Source organism: Aythya marila (assembly GCF_965140915.1).
Source record: "Aythya marila genome assembly, chromosome: 1".
Lineage (NCBI taxonomy): Eukaryota > Metazoa > Chordata > Aves > Anseriformes > Anatidae > Aythya > Aythya marila.
The window spans coordinates 151,197,357-151,213,806 of record NC_139042.1 but is presented as its reverse complement, the minus strand read 5'-3'; the positions used below and the strand labels follow the sequence as shown (position 1 = coordinate 151,213,806).

Genomic DNA, 16,450 nt, shown 5'->3' with positions numbered 1-16,450 from the left:
ATGTTTTCATCTATTTTGCTTTGCTTTTCTTAAGATCCTGAATTAACTTTATCATCTGATGTAATCTTCAAGAACACGGTACCCTTGTTGAAGTTTTTGAGAGCAAATAGATGCTGAAAAATTTGGAAATTCAAGTTTCCAGCAGGTCATTCATTACATTTCTCTTCATTTGAACCTATGTATTCTAGATGCCAGATCCTTTTTATAGAAAAACCCGGCATGAAAGTTCTAGGGAGGCAGTTTCCCCTTGCAACTTCCCTCATCCTTTTGTTTCTGCCTCCTACTTGCTACTCAGTGTTCCCTCAACTTAGTGAATCTGCAGCCATTAAGTTGGGGTGGCAGTGGGATTTGGGTCTATTTGATCCCATTTCTTAATCCTTCCCTAAGAGGGGTACATGCAGACAGAAGCTTCTGCCTCCAGGCATCAACCCAGCCAGTCTGATTTTCAGGCTCTTGCAAGTTATTGGCCTTAGTGGTGTTTTTGTGAAGTCAGCTGAGCAGAAGGGGTGTCTTTTATTTGGAGCAGGTATGGGGATATTATGTCATTGATGAGGATTATTTTGATTTATTTATTTTCCAGGCATATGAAGGAAGATTCAGGGAATGCAATGAGAAAATCAATGTGGTATTAAAGGTTGCATTTTTCCAGTGTAGAGTGTCCAGAGGACATGCTGCCAGGGAAAACACTTTCTCAGCCAAACTTCCCCCATCTTATCACTCTGAACAGGATGCATTTTCTGTAGCTCAGGGGGTGCTACAGTGCTATATTCTTTGAGATAGGGAGGAATTCTGCTAAGAAAATGGACAAATATTATTTAACAGACAAGAGGAAGTTGTATAGACAGCAACCTATTCATCAGTAAAAGTCAGGATAGATTTTTTTATTTTTTTCTGGTAGAGAGGTAGTCAGATCTGTTAAACTGGGCAAAGGCTGCATTTGGAAAGGAAATGCAAGCTCAAGTTTATGTGGTTGGTTAGCTAAAACTCTGAGTGCTTTGTTTCATGGTACTATTATATACAGCCTCCCAATCCAAGAACATAGAAAGCAAAGTTGTTAAGTTTTCTATTAACCTTCAGTATTTAGGAGAAGATATTAAGTGATGAGATAAATTTGTACAGTCCCACAGAATATCTGCTTCTATGCTAAGTACTGTTTTTGTATTCCAGTCTGTGTATATATAACCCAACACTATGGTAAGGCTGCAAATTGCACTGTCTCTTTTCTCATGCTTCATCTTGTTGCTCTTACCATAGTTTTATTTATGTTGCAAAGAGAAGAATGAGTGCAGCAAAATCGTATTTGAAAACAAAGTACCTTTGCCTGTAAGACTGATGACTTTTAGGAGCATGACATATAAAGAGGAATATAATAGTATTTAAATTTAATTAACTGGGCAAATACAAAACTGTGTCCTATGCTGGCACAAAACTTTGAAGTACATTTTTTTCCTCATGTAACTTGCCCCATTCTTTTTCACACTCATGCTCATGACTGGCAACACATCCCTGCATCCTATTTTTCACACTCATCTTTCTATGCTATTTTTTTCATATTTATCACAGGGAGGATCAGGTGGCAGCTGTTAGTAAAGGCAGAGTAAGATATATGAGATTAAGAATCCTAACTTTATGTGTACAGGGATGGGCTCTGAATTAGCCATAACCACTCCAGGAAACAAATTGGCTCTTGTGATAGTTCTGTGAAAAAGAATGACAGGCTGTGGTGGTTTCACCCTGCTGGGCAGCTGAGCTCCACCACCACTCTCTCACTCCTCCTCTCAAAGAAGAAGGGGGAGAAAATATGATGGAAAGGTTCTCAAAGGTTGAGTTAAGGGCAGGGAGATCCCTCACCTGTTACTGTCACAGGCAAAACAGGATCAACATAGGGAGATTAATATAATTTATTGCCCATAACTAGCAGACTGGAGCAGTGAGAAATGAAAAGCAAACTAAAAACACCTTCCCTGTACCCACCCTCTTCTACCTCCTCCCCTCAAGTGGTGCAGGGGAACGGGGAATTGGGGCTGAAGCATCAGTCCCTGATGCTTCATCCCCACCACTTCTTCACGGTCCCTCTCTGCCCCTGCTCCCCGTGGGGTCCCTCCTACGGGATGCCGTCCTTCCCGAACTGAGCCTGCAGGGGCTGCCCACAGGCAGCAGTTCTCCAAGCACTGCTCCCACACGGCTCCGCACCACGGGGTCCATCCATCCCCCAGGAGCAAACTGCTCCAGCATGGGTCCCCCACGGGTGAGCAGCAGCTCCCCCCAGACCCCCTGCTCCTGCTTGGGCTCCTCTCCACGGGCTGCAGCTCTGGCCCGGGGTCTTCTCCTGCAGGGGCTCTCCATGGGCCTCAGCCTCCTCGAGGCCACATCCACCTGCTCCACGTGTGCTCCTCCATGGGCTGCAGCGTGGAGATCTGCTCCATGTGGGACCCATGGACTGCAGGGGGACAGCCTGCTCCACCAGGGGCCTCTCCACTGGCTGCTGGGGAACTGCTGCTGCATGCCTGGAGCACCTCCTGCCCTCCTGCTGCACTGACCTCAAGAGCTGCAGGGCTGGTTATCAGTCCGCTCTCCCAGCTGCTGCTGCACAGATCTTTTCTTCTTGTGCTTTCCCAGAGGCCCAACCAGCATCCCTCCCCTGGCTTGGCTCTGTCCAGCAGTGGGTCTCTTTTGGAGCCAACTGGAGCTGGCTCTGATCTGACATGGGACAGCTGCTGGGCTCTGCTCACAGAGGCCACCCCTGCAGCCTCCATGCTACCAAATCCTTGCCACATAAACCAAATACACAGACAAATTGAATTGGTAGATAGCTGAATCCAGACAGGAGTTAAAAATAAGCTGTGTAACTCTTTACTGTAGGATGTTGTGGTTCATTAATATTTACAAGGCTTCAAAAATTACCAGACTCAGATGAAACATCCATAAAAAGCTGTAAGCCACAAAAATTCTACCTCTAGCTCAGAATTGTTAGCCCTGACATGGTCAGGCAGTTGGATTTGATGATCTTTGGAAGTCCCTTTCAATTGAACTATTCTAGTCTGGTCTAGTCTAGTCTAGTCTAGTTTATGCTAGTCTATTTCTAAAATTGGTGCAAATTTCCAGATGATGGGAGTATTTATGGGTGAGGTACCACTGTAGAATTTCCCTGTTTTTATGTTCTGCAGTAGGCACCTGCCATTGTCTGCTGTTAGAGTCTGGCTACTGAGCTCCATGTACTTTCAATGTGACACCATACAGGCACCCCTAAATTCTTTGTCCTTGCCCGTTGATCACTTTTCCCTCTCATTCTGTTCATGTTGGTAGTGTTTTCCACACTGCTCTCTGCTAAGTCTACAAGCTTCCATCCCTTTCAAAAATGCTCAAGATACCTATCCATGTAGAGATTTCATTGCAATCTGTATTCATCTGGGAAGCCTGGATAAATTACCTCCATCACCTGTTTCTGGAAAAAAAAAAAAAAAAAGTACATTTAAGAAAAAAACATCACAAAGTTCCCTAGAGAAGTACAGTACAAGAGTCCAAAAACTCCGGCTGAATATATTTGTGATGAAGAGTAATATTTTTTGATCTAAACTTGTGGTCAACAGGTGAATTTAAGAGTAAAAATACCTAAAGCCTTTGAATGCAGTTTCCATATAAATCATTCACAGAGGACTCACCCTTTGCCCCTTTCTCAATTCACAGAAACAGGGAGGCTTGTTTCTATTTTTAAGCCTTATGTATTAGACTTTTTTCCTTAAACATGGTACCTCTGCTTACTCTAATCAACACTTACACAGCTATAGCAACTATGAGACAGCTGAGTTAGGCTGTGTACAGCCACAATATTTTATCCAGCTTTTCCCAGAGATGGTCTGAGCAGACAACGTGCTGGCAAAGCATCACCACACATGGAGACTCTTGTTGCCACTTCTCAGGTATACATGTATACTAAGGTAATCAGTTGTGTAATAAGCAGACTCATGGGCATGTACTTTTTGTATTCATAGCCAGAAAGACTGAATAATGTGGATAATTTAGTTTATTTTCAGTCTCCAATAATAGAAAGAATAAAGCTGATTTGATGAAAGGTCTTTAGTAAGGTTTTTTTTTTTCACTTAGCTTACTAAAAGAAAAAAAAAAAAAGAATCATTGTCAGCACCAGCTAAATGCTTTTCACTACTCTCCTCTTATGAACAAAAATCCAGATTTTGAGAGCTAAGGATCTGAGGTAAAACTCCAAACAGTGCTATTTATACTGAAGTGCGAATCATACAAATGGCAAAGTATGTCACGTTATTTTGTGTCAGTTTATTCTTTTACTAACTCTATTTTTTTCTGTTCCTGCCATATCTTCTAGGAATGTTTGTTCTCAGAAAGCAACTCTGATCTTGTTTGTAAAGCAAATGATTCACAAACATTCCCTATATGGGCCATTTTAACATTTTAACTATGTAGAGAAAAAATACATTAAGACCTACAGAAAATATTTTGATAGTTTTTAGGTAAAGGAAATGGCTAAATCTTACCAGTTATATCAAAGAAGGCAGCTTGCAGGATTTTGTGCCTCAGTTGCATTAGCCATCTCAAACTGTCACTTGTTAACTACTGAGAACCTATTCAACAATAATATTCTTGTATTATCTTGTGGGGGGTGTTAGACTATATGTGGTATACATAGAGAATGAACCTTTACAGTACTGTTGTGTAGAGTAACAAGTTTTTATTGGCATGAATTTGGGATGGTTATATTATTCATGAATAGCAAAGCCATGAAGAAATTATGCCAGGGACTAATTAACAGTCCTGTTTATATCTTAGTCAACACTGCATCAGGGGAGAGAAAATTTCAGATAGGGTTCACCTATTAACAGGTCAAGGTTCAACACACACTCATATCAAACACTGTGGACCATTTGGAATAGGGACTGCTCCTTTCATTTTCAAAAGCGACCCTTTCGGACACCAGGCTTCAGGATGGCAAGCTTGTAGTGGTGTTAGATTCTGGGAATCTCCAAGACAAAGAAAGTAACAGCTCCTTCAAGGTGATTCTTTTCAATCTGCCTTTTCCCTTCCCTGCTTGTCTCAGGTTATCCATGAAACATCTGAACCCCTGCCATATTAGGCTTATTTGCATAAGTATATTAGGAGTTCTGGAGCAATATAGCATTTGGACTAATTAAATGAGGGACATGCCATCCAAAATTAATAACATAGGGATGGGTTATAATAAAAGAAAGCTCAAGTCTCTAAAATTACATTAACTCCTGCATTATGTCAGTATGACAAGAGAGCTGATCTTCCTGGCTGGTCTAGCACAAGGACTTCCATTCAGGATGATGTGCAGAGTTTGAGGAAGCAGGATAAATACTGTTGTGCTGACACTTAGATGTGATGGTCCATTCATAGGGACATCATGTTGAGAGAGGTCTGGATTCACAAATATCTAGAGTTTTGAGGGTGTGGATTTGAAATTTTCTCTGTTACCAGACACAGAGAACAATTCTGGGGAGCAGAGGTTCATATTTATATTCCTAGTGATATTGGCATATATCAGGGAGACAAACTAGATTTCTCTTTTAAGGACCATACAAATTAAAGAGAGAGAAAGCAAGAAAGAATGAAATAAGAATGATGGCTGATGATGGACTGATGAGATACTTTTCAAAAACAAAACAAAAATAAAATCACGCTTCCTGTTTTGGGGTTGTTTAAAGATAATCTGCTTTTCCCGCCTTTCCCCTTCAAATTTTACTTTTATCCTTAATAGTTTGCTCTAGTATCCTCAATCTTTTTAATGAACTTAGTGAGGGAAGATTCTGCCCTGGTGCAGGAATTATGAGAATACAGAAGAAAGTCGTGTGCCTTTTAAAGGGAAAAGAACGGGTCAACTTACATTGCCAGAGGCCTTGTCATTTTATATTTAAAAAGAAATGCACTTTAAGCATCTATGTTAACCTTTCTTCAACCACTCTTCCAACTTCCAAATAAAATTTAGGAATCCATTCTGTTAAGGGAATAATTTTATGAAGGAGTTTGGAGGAAATGACATGTGTGCAAAAGCTGTTTCACATAATAAACTTCACAATGCCAGTGAATAGATATGAGACAGTTAAAAAACAGAATAAATCTTCTGAGTTTTACTAGGGCACTTTGTTTCTGCCAACCTTCTCTAAACTATAATATGCCGGGCTAAATGCTCAAATCTGTCTCACTCAGGTCCCCTAAAGTCAAAACATGAATTTAAGTTAATGGGAACACCGCTCAAGTAAACTTAGTAAAAACCTAGGGATTTTAGTGCATGCCCTTTAAGACACTAAACAAGAGCAGTTTCAAACAGGACAATAAGAACAACTTTTCCAAAACTTCTAAAACAGTTTCAGCAATGACTTTTGGTATTTGAGAACTTGAGTCTCACAGGAAGAATATAACGTGTAGGTCATGGAACATCCTAGTGAAGGCAGCACAACGAAATACTGAATTTAGTCTCCTAACTTACTTTGGAAGCTGCAAAAATACTTTGTTTAGCCCTTGTTGAAGAAATGTAAATGTTTGAGTTTGTCCCCTTGATATGTAAAAACCAAAAAATATGGCTACAGCTGTTCTACTTTCTCCACTTTGGGGCATGTCTGTATGATGTCAGTACTTGTAAGTTAAAGGTTGTCAATAAACATTTTCTTTTGCAATTTTCATGCTCATTTTTCTAATTGAGAAGAATTTTGAAATTCTGACTGTCAAGTCTGTAAAAATTAAATGGAAAATAAAAGGAAAAAATATGCTTGTTAATTCTACTTTAAAAATCTGGGAATGGCAAACACTTTTATTTTTCTGTTTGAAAATGAAAGTTATGTATAATACACCTGGAGTTTTGGATTAAATATATGTTTCAATTTTATCAGAATATGTGGATGTCTCAGAATGAATTGAACCAGGTTGGAAAGGCTCATATAATTTTAATTATATTGTGTGAAGCAATTACTTCAAAAAACAGATTTGTTTCAGCCTTCAGAAACTTATGTTAGAAGCATATTTCAGAACTTCTGATGTTGATTTAAAAGCAAGATTTTAGATGACTGTTTCCACCTGGCATTTTATGGTTCTTTATTGTTGGTATTCAGAGATCTTTCATTATTACAATGGAATTGTAATTATGAATTATGAGTTATTATAAACTATCTAATGAAGATTATTTTTCCTTCCTCTTTCCAACTTTCCATTTCCTGTTAGTCGGAAGTGTCATGGATCCCCAACAAACACTACTCTGGGATTTACGGGCTGATGAAGTTGGTTCTAACCAAGACTCTACCTTCCAATCTTGAGAGAGTCATTGTCCTTGACACAGACATAACATTTGCCACTGACATCGCTGAGCTATGGGCCGTCTTCCACAAGTTCAAAGGTATCCTAATGATTTTTTAAATGTCCTTAGTTGTGGGGGAGGGAAGATGGTAAAGCAGAAAGTAGAACGGGGTTAGGAGGGCAATCAGATTTATTAAAAGTTTTCATGCTCAATTTTTGTTGTTTGAATGTAATTGTTTTATTTGCAAGCTCTTTCCTCAACAATGTTCCATATAGAGTGATAGGTAATTCTGATTACCTGTGCAATTTGTTTATTGGTCTAATTATTTGGGACAGGCAAGAATTTGACAATACAGTAGATGATAAATAATTATGAGGATGCTCTACTGACCTACTGTTCAATACCTGTAGGTATTCAATACTTGGAATAAGTATTTCCTCTACATATCCTCATTCCCCTCACATTTTCCTTGATAGTTTGACCACGGAAGGACACTTTCAGAGTAACTGTGTAGTGAGATGGTCACAAAAAAAGCTTGCCACTTCCTTGTCACAAGCCAGAAGTACTTTCCTGGCTAACACATGGCTAAAACCATTTAATTCTCTCAGACTCCCGTGTTGCCGGCTTTCCAGAGGCAGAGACATATCTTACTGTTCTCCTCTTGCCCTGCTAATGTATACTGGAGTGTTGGTAAATGCAGAGGCACTCCAGTGTCCCATTTGAATGTTCACAGCCCCTATCCTTGATGTTAGTCTGCTTTCTTTACATCACTTTAAGCAAAAATCAGCCTAAGCAAATGGGAGTATTTATGTACAGAGCCAAAATAAACCACTCTGTTACAAAGGTGACAGAAAAGAGAGCACATTTAATCTACTTATCCCATGTTGAAATACAGAAGGCCTTTTTGCCTTTCCCAGTACCCAACTAATAGGCAGTAGCTATTATCTTCAGCTCTGGTCAAGGACTCAGTTTTAGTGTTTGCTTTTCAGTGCATTTGTTTCCTTTCCCTTCTCTGGAAACACTGATGTCCCTTCAGCAGGCTAGAAGCACTCATCTTCTTACTTTATTGAACCATAAACAAACTTTATTCATTACAAGTACTGTTCAGGCCTCTTCATAAAGCCTTTGCCCCTACTGAAACTTGAGTTTCATATAAACATGTATCAACAAAAATAATTTGTGTAAATGTATGCACAGGGAGTAATGCTGTGCTATTGCACTCTCACTGTGCACTACTGTCACAATAATAATAATATTGTACTGAATGTGGTATATTCACACGCTGTAGCTGGTAAAGACAAGTATTCGAACTGAGCTTGGGCACAGAGTACTGCATGGTTAAAGATACCTGGGTGAGGAGGAGTATCTTGCCTATATTTTCTACCATGGTTTCAGTGAAGGCCCTTACTTTTTACTAGGATAAGAAATCAAACATAAAGCCAAGCTTGTGAAGAAATGGAGTAGGGGATGGTCTAAGACTGAAAAAAAATACAGACAGAAGAGATGGAAATATAGAGATAAATCATTATTGAAAGCCAAAACATGGGTGTAAGTCTTCATGCAGTTAGGCAAGGTAGTTCAGCTGATTAGAGCTGTGAAAAGCTCTAACTCACACATGGAGCCAGAATTCCTGTGCTACTGGCAGCCCTCATAACGTACATACCACCATTCCCATGTACAAATGCATGATTTTGTAAGTTGTCTGGTCTGTCTTCTGCTGACCACCTGCTTCTTCACAATGTTTTAAGCCTGGCAACCAACGGATCAGTGTCTACATCTGCTCATCTCCCAGATGGTCGCATACAAAGAAAGGATTAATTGCACAGTCTTATTCTGCAGGAATTCTGCAGTGTGGGAGAGAACTTGGGAGCGCATGTATGCCCAAAAAAGTGATCTAAAATGTTGAGAGATAAGAGAAATGAAAACCTCTTAGCCCAAGCTTATGGTCCATCTTGTCTCCTAAGTTACAATCCCATTAGGCAAAGATCCAGTGGAAATGGATTGTAGGAGATAAAGGGCAAGGAGGCTGAAAGGATACTGTTGCTCTTTTGCTGCTTCATAAAAGATTAGTTGAAATCATACAGCGAATCTCAAGTTGTCCTCGGCATCCTTTTATTTTTTCTACCAGTGTCACAGAAGATTCAAATGATTTCTCATATCATTAGCCCCAAATATTCCTGTAAAGGGTCTGTTTTTAAACTGATATTTTAATCCCCTTCTTGTTTCTCCTATCAGAAATCCCAAGTTTATAAACATTTCTTTGGGACAATTTAGCATGTTTGTTGAAATATTACTGAAACACAAGAGAAACAAAACTGGGAAGTGAAGGTCTAATCTCTAGAGGAACCTGACACTATCAAAGAATCATGGAATTGTTTGTGTCGGAAGGGACCTTTAAAGATTATCTAGCCCAACCTCCCTGCGATGGCAGGGACATCTCTCACTCCGTCAGGTTGCCCAAAGCCCCATCCAACCTGACCTTGAACACCCCAATTTGGAGGGCAACTTTACAGCCACAGGCTCTTCTAGAAATGTTCAGAGACTCAAATGTTGGACAGAATTGGCCATTGTAAACCTTCTTGCACCAGAATATTGTTTGAGCAAGTGGAAGAATTTTTCATAGCAGTGCAGGAAAAGCAAGAGCTTCTTTCTGTGGGTCGCTGCAGGATAACAGGTAAGGTGGTTCAGCACAGCCTCTTCCAATTTGGAGCTAGGCAGAGAAAGAGAGAGAAGGACCTAAAGTATGTGTTTCTTTCTTACCAAACAAAAACAGTGACCAAAAGATACAGGTAGCTCAGATTCCTTTCTTCTGTGACAGCACTCTTGGAAGAAACTGAGTTCTATCTACACACCACGAAGCTCTTCTTTACTGTGCGGGTGACGGAGCACTGTCACAGGTTGCCCACAGGTTGTGGAGTCTCCATCCTTGGAGGTCTTCAAAAGCCACCTGGCCATGGTCCTAGGCAACTAGCTCTAGGTAGCTGGACCAGATGACCTCCGGAGGTCCCTGCCAACCTCAGCCACTCTGTGATTCTGTGAGACACATTCAGGATCGACTAACAGTTTAGCCAGAAGCAATTCACTGTGTAGAAAGGCCCCACGGTATGTTTTAAATAGCACCTGGATTACTCAGTATCCTTGTTCTGCAAAGGTTCTTTCAGTCATCTCAAGAGCTGTAGAATGGATGAGACTCTTACATCGGGTTACAAGTTAATACTTTAGTTGGTAAAGCTACGTTCACTCTGCAGAAGTAAAAATTGAGAATTCCTTTGTAAATTATTGCTCTTCTGCCCTTTTCTGATAAGCTCCTTGCATATGCCCTTACAATAAATGGTCCAGCTATCCTGTAGCCGAGTGCACAAATTAAGGCTCTACGTGTGATGTTATTTGAAAATCTCTTCTTTGAAGTAGCAACCTTTGGCTTTGGGAGAAATTCACACCTCTTTTCAGGAGCCCAAAACAGTGTCTCTCAGCAATGTGACATTTTAAAATTTCTATTAGCAATTATTGGGGGTATAATTATTCTAACTTGTATATGCAAGTTTCAGTCTTCGTGCTTAAGTATGTCTGTGGGAACCAGTATCTTACACTTCAAGAGTCATATCCAGTTTTTCAGCTGGGATTTCAACATTTCTGCTTTAGCCTCATTCTCTCTTGTTCTCCTGAAGATAAGCAGTCTTTTTCTCTAGGACAGATATATACCTCCAAATATTGACTTCAAAGGCATGAGTCTGCAGCCAGTCTAGTGAAGATAACCTGTCATGCATGTTTTCTGTGACTTAGTTGACACTGATTAGGTTTTCTATTCATCTTTCACAGAATTTTGACAGTTCTAAACTTGAGAAAGCATCTAGCCTTAGGGCAGAAGAATGGGACTGTAGATCATATGCATTCTTGGATGAAGTACTGCAAAGTGTTTCAGACAGCAAGGATTAGTGTAACCAATATGCTTTTATTGCAGAAATTGTGTGAATTCTTCTGAGAAAAGAACCAGTCCAAAGCCATGCTCTCTGCCATCAATCTTAAAGTTCTTTTAAAGGCCACATCAGCTAATAGTTTTGTTATTCTTGCTCACCCAGACTCTTGGTATTGAAATGTGGCTGTTTTCTCTAAGCTTCTGATTTTGACTTTAACTGTTTGTTAAATACGGATTCTCAAGGGCTTTCATTTTAAATGGCAGTGTGAATTTATTGGGATCTGACTATAAGCGTTGTAATAATTATTTGTGTTACGGGTTGCAGTTCCTGTCAGAATCACAGGCTCTTTGTGCTGGGTGCTCTACGTATGCATAGCAAGAGACAGTCTTTGTGCTTTACTTGGTTGACCATTCCTGTGTCTGCCTGTTTCCTTTAGGCCATGGCTGCGTATGGGTCACCACTGGGGCCCACAAGTGATACCTGAATAATCCCTGTAGATGTCAGCGTTGAGGGCTTCCATATTTAAACTGAATGTCTAAGGGTATTATAGTATCTCTAAGTATCTGTAGTAACTCAGAGGCTATACTGAGCAGTCCTACCACTGTTTACTGTTAGTCTCACAATCCAACTGCCTAATACAATGAATGTTTTAACTACTTTTAAACAATACAGACTAGATTGAAAAAAAGAAAAAAAAGCACTAACGTATTTCAAATTGCTCTACCTGTGGATTAAATTGTACAGAGAATATAAACTAGTGCAATTAGTGTTGATCTGTGAAAATATATCTTCGTTGGAAAGCTGAGTAAGACTTTAAGGCAGAATCATCTACATCCATTAACGAAGAAGTATCCAAGAAGGAGAAATGGCAAGCTTGATAGAAAGTCTGAGATTCTCGTGTTCATACTTTGCATGAATAAAAACATGCTATAGAAGCTGTTTGCTTTGTGTCAGGAGCTCAAACAGTGATAAAAATCCATACTGACATCATAAATACCAGAAAAGGTCAACAGCAATTTTGGTGCAGGATCAAGTGCCCACAGCTGAAGAGGGATTGGCACATAGTCAATCCTAAACTTAAAATTTGTAAACACTCAGCATGTAGGTGCTTTGGCATATTGCTCTGCAGAATGCCTGAGGTAACAATGTAGGTTTGTGTTACTCTTGCAGCTTCGTTAGGAAAAAGAGCAAACAAACAAACAAAAAATCACAACCATCACAAAATTCACTGTCTCCCATGTAGGTGGTTTAATAATTATATTCCTACAAGAACTGTTATGTGTAAAACTGTAATACAAAATGCAAGTGTAACTTTTCAATTGTGTGTTGATTTAGTGTGCCAGAAACTAAGATGCTGATGGCGCCAGTGAGAGTCAGGCAGAGGCAGCATGTGCTGTATAAATTTCCCTGAATTTAGCTCTACCAGTGAAGCCCCATCTTGATAAACTATACCTGCCATAGGCCTAGGTTCTTCTTCTGCAAGGACTGTACTTTTTATAGGTATGCCAGTCTTGGGGTGATGTAAAATGCTCAGTTGTTGCCAAGATTAAAATTTAAAATTCATTGTCACCTATGTCTGAAGCCAGGATTTGAACCCCCAAATTGTTTCCAGACAGGTTCTATACTTCAGGCAGTTAGTTTACACTCCGTAAATCGTTAAAGCATCCATAGATCATGTTGAGATGAATCTCAGTGGGCTGGCATACTATTTGTGTTAAATCCTGCAGTGATGTTTCTGTGTCTTCTGGTCAGTAAAATAGGTTTTCTTTTCTCACTGATCAAAAGAAAGGCATTAGCAACGTACATCTTAGTGTGTGTAGAAATACACAGTATGAGTCAGTCTTTTTGTGAAGGAAACAGGATCACATTGTAGCAGAGTGCATTAATAAAATTGTCAGGCAGCTATTAAAATAGCTTAAAATTATCTGAAATTTTATAGGTGTCTAAAAAGGCCGAATGGCACTTGTCTTTGCTCATAAAAGGAACATCTGTTAGTTTCTGAAAGACTTGTATAAGTGTTTAATGGTTAGACTACAGTTCATAGCTCATCCTAGGGTTATTCCACAAATGAGGTACATTTTCTCTTTGAAAACGTCCCTGTGGAGACTCTATGTGCTTAAGATTTTCTACTCCTGATTGTTATATTGTGGTGTTTTCTTCTTTTCTGCTGCAAAATACTTTGAAGTTTCATTGATAAAGAATTCTGTTTGTTAGTTATAGCTCGCAGAAATACTGGGGTGTGTTGTCCTCCTCTTTCTCATGATGCAATTTTATCACCTGCATGTGAAATTATAGGACTGAACACTGAATTTCAGTTTATCTTGGTGAAGAGCTGAAGAAAGTATGGATTAGGATATATATATATTTTTTTTAAAAGGGCAAATTTCTATCCATAATTGGAGATTAATGTTGCTCATTTTAATTAGGAGAGGATCAAGCAAAGAGATGGGGCTTGCTGAGTCTGTGGGTCAAGGAAAAATCACTTATTTCTTTCTACACTTGTCAGATAAGTTAACTGGTTGGAAGTCCTTTCTTTCCCCCCTCCCGCCTTTTTTTTTTTTTTTCTGGTTGCAGTTTGCTTTCCCATGATATTCCTTTATTGAGGAGGCAGTATGTAAGAAAGTTGACCTCAGTAAATGAGCTCCAGGGGAGAGAGTTTATTATATGGATCAGCATGTGCACATTCTAGTTTATGGGTTTTAATGTGACAAGGGACATAATCAGAAAGTTCTGATTATGAATTGCTGCCAAAATAGAGTAGCTGCAGTTTCTGAAACATCTGTAGTTCGTTTTTAGCTGAATGGTTTTTTGTCTGTTTTTGCCACCAAGCAGAAATATTTGAAGGTTAAAGGCCGACAATGTGTAGAAATTGGGTGTAACTCATGATGGGGGAAATCCTAAAATTAAAAAAAAAAAAAAAAAAAAAAAGATTTGGGTTCTTTATTTTTCCATTTTCATTTCTAAGGGATACCTTTGGTCATGTTTTCATGCCTTTTCCCATGAGGGCTAGGAATGTTTTAATTAAAATGGAAACTGGTAGTCTTTTGTCATCCTGTGATTCCTCAACTGGAGTTTTCGGAAGAAAAACCACCACATTACAAGATTTGTAATAAAATCTTGTTGGCAACACTGAAATTCTGAGGGCTTTTTTCTGCTTTCTCAACAGCAATCTAGTGCTTTTTCTGCATTATTTTCTTCCACTCTTTGTTAAGCTGCCACTCATTCTACATCTGTCTTTCTGGCTTAGATGCTATGATGTATCAAACACCCAAGCTAAACATTGCATGACTCACCCAGTGTTAAAGAAAAAAACAAAAAAGAAAAACAACAACAACAACAACAAAACTGTTTCTGTCTCCTTTGAACTGTTTCTTCTGGGCTTAGAAAGACTTTAATTCTATGAATCTCAAGTACTCCAGAGAACTGTGGAGAATGGACATAGAGCTTTTTGAATTGCCTTGTGAATCTTTGTTAAGGGAAATAAGGGCAGAGCAAGCCAGCATGGGAGCAAAGTGCATGTCCCCATCTCCCCTGGCTAACAGAAGCTGTGACTTTCCAGAAGCTAGAAAATCCAGCTTCCAGAGGGTAGAGACTAGGAGAAGGAGCACTTCTGTTCTGTATATTTGTTCTTAGCAGAAGAAAAATGCATTTTTGAGAATGGGATGTCACTGGCTGTGCCAGGATGAAAACCTATGAGAAGAAAGGGAGGGAACAAACTGAGGAGGAAAATAATAATCCCGCATCCCAACCTGAAAGAGTAAATTGTTCAGGCATCCATCAGAATCCTGTCAGTCAACAGACTTTCCCTTGGATATATTTATCAATTCACAATTTAACTCACAGATTAAGTTCATGTACTGTTTCCTGTTTCCTCTGGCCAGTCACTTCTGCGTTCCATAGCTGACAGTAAAGCACACCAAGTGCATGAGCAGGTAGCAAATATGAAGGGAGTGGTAACCTGTCCATCATTCCAACTAATAATGTGTAATGAAGATTCAACTCCGCATACATGGAAAAAGCCAAGAAGATGGGACACATGGGTAATCCACCTAACAGATGAAGTTTACTCTAAGGTTTGATAGTTATATTTGCAGTACTAGAGAAAAAAAATATTTAATGGATAGGTTTCCATGCCTAAAGCCCTCGTTCTAATCACATGCAATCTATCAAGCACATATGCTTTTCACTGTTCACTGTGATGTTCATTGTAATAACTGGATATTCTTGTTTTCTCCCTCTCTGAACCAGGCATGTCCTCTGAGCCTACCCTGTTCTGCATTAGCAATCCATATTTTAAGGACCCAAGGCCCCATTTCCAATTACAAAGCTCTCACCTGAGGTTTCACCTTCTTGCTTTCATGCTGCAAATTATGTCTGTAATACAGGCAGCACAAGGATTTGCATAGAGGAAAGTGTTGTAGGGAGTATCTCTCTCACAGGCTCAAGCTGGAAGGTAGGATGTATTGCCCAGAGGTCAATAGTATGATTGTCCCATCAGCAGGGTAAGTGTATGGTATTGCTCTCTGCACAACCAGGAAAGAGGAAGAAGAGTGTAGGAAATTAAACCCATTTATTACTATTCTCTTTTTTTTTTTTTTTTCTCCAGAAAAAAGATAAATACATCAGGGGTTGGAACTAGATGATCTTTAAGGTCCCTTCCAACCTGAGCCATTCTATGATAGCTGAACTAAGGCTGTCTACAAGTGTACCATGTGTAAAAACATGGACAGTTACATGAAAAAGTTACAAATTGATAATCAAATTGATAATCAGTCCAGTACTGGGGAAACAGTAGAAAACTCACAAGTTTCCTTTTTTTCAAGCAATCTAGATAATCAGAGTCATTTGAACCTCTTATTTTAACCCGCAAACTAAAAGCAAGAAGTAGGTGCATGCATAATTGCCCCCTTCACTCTGCATCACCCAAGTATCTTTATTTTACTTGAATCTCAGGCTTGCTCTACCCAATACTCTTTGCAGCAATCTCTAGCTGCATTCAGTGTAGGCCAAGCAGTTCAATTAAATGAAGGAGCTTTTGTTCTTCTGACACTTTCCTCAAAGTAAATCGTTTTTGTGCTTGGAGACACTGCTAAAAACAAAAAGATTTTTGTCTGAGCCCTTCTTGAAACATACTAAAAGGTGATTGATAAGCTTAGAATAAAACTCAGGGACCAAGTTTGTCCATAACTACTCTTTATTTTCATTTCATTATATTTCCTGAATTTAGTTGTAGTAGATATCATAGTTTAGG

At 39.3% G+C, this 16,450-nt stretch overlaps 1 protein-coding gene across 2 annotated transcripts in view; it reads left to right on the top strand.

The window, feature by feature from the left end:
* Window positions 1-16,450, top strand: part of LARGE1 (LARGE xylosyl- and glucuronyltransferase 1) — a 282,370-nt gene that overhangs the window by 166,406 nt on the left and 99,514 nt on the right. For both annotated transcript variants that reach the window (XM_082763070.1, XM_082763071.1), the window contains one exon: window positions 7,210-7,381. In XM_082763070.1, the coding sequence (XP_082619196.1) occupies window positions 7,210-7,381 (172 nt within the window). The remainder of the gene's footprint in view (window positions 1-7,209; window positions 7,382-16,450) is intronic.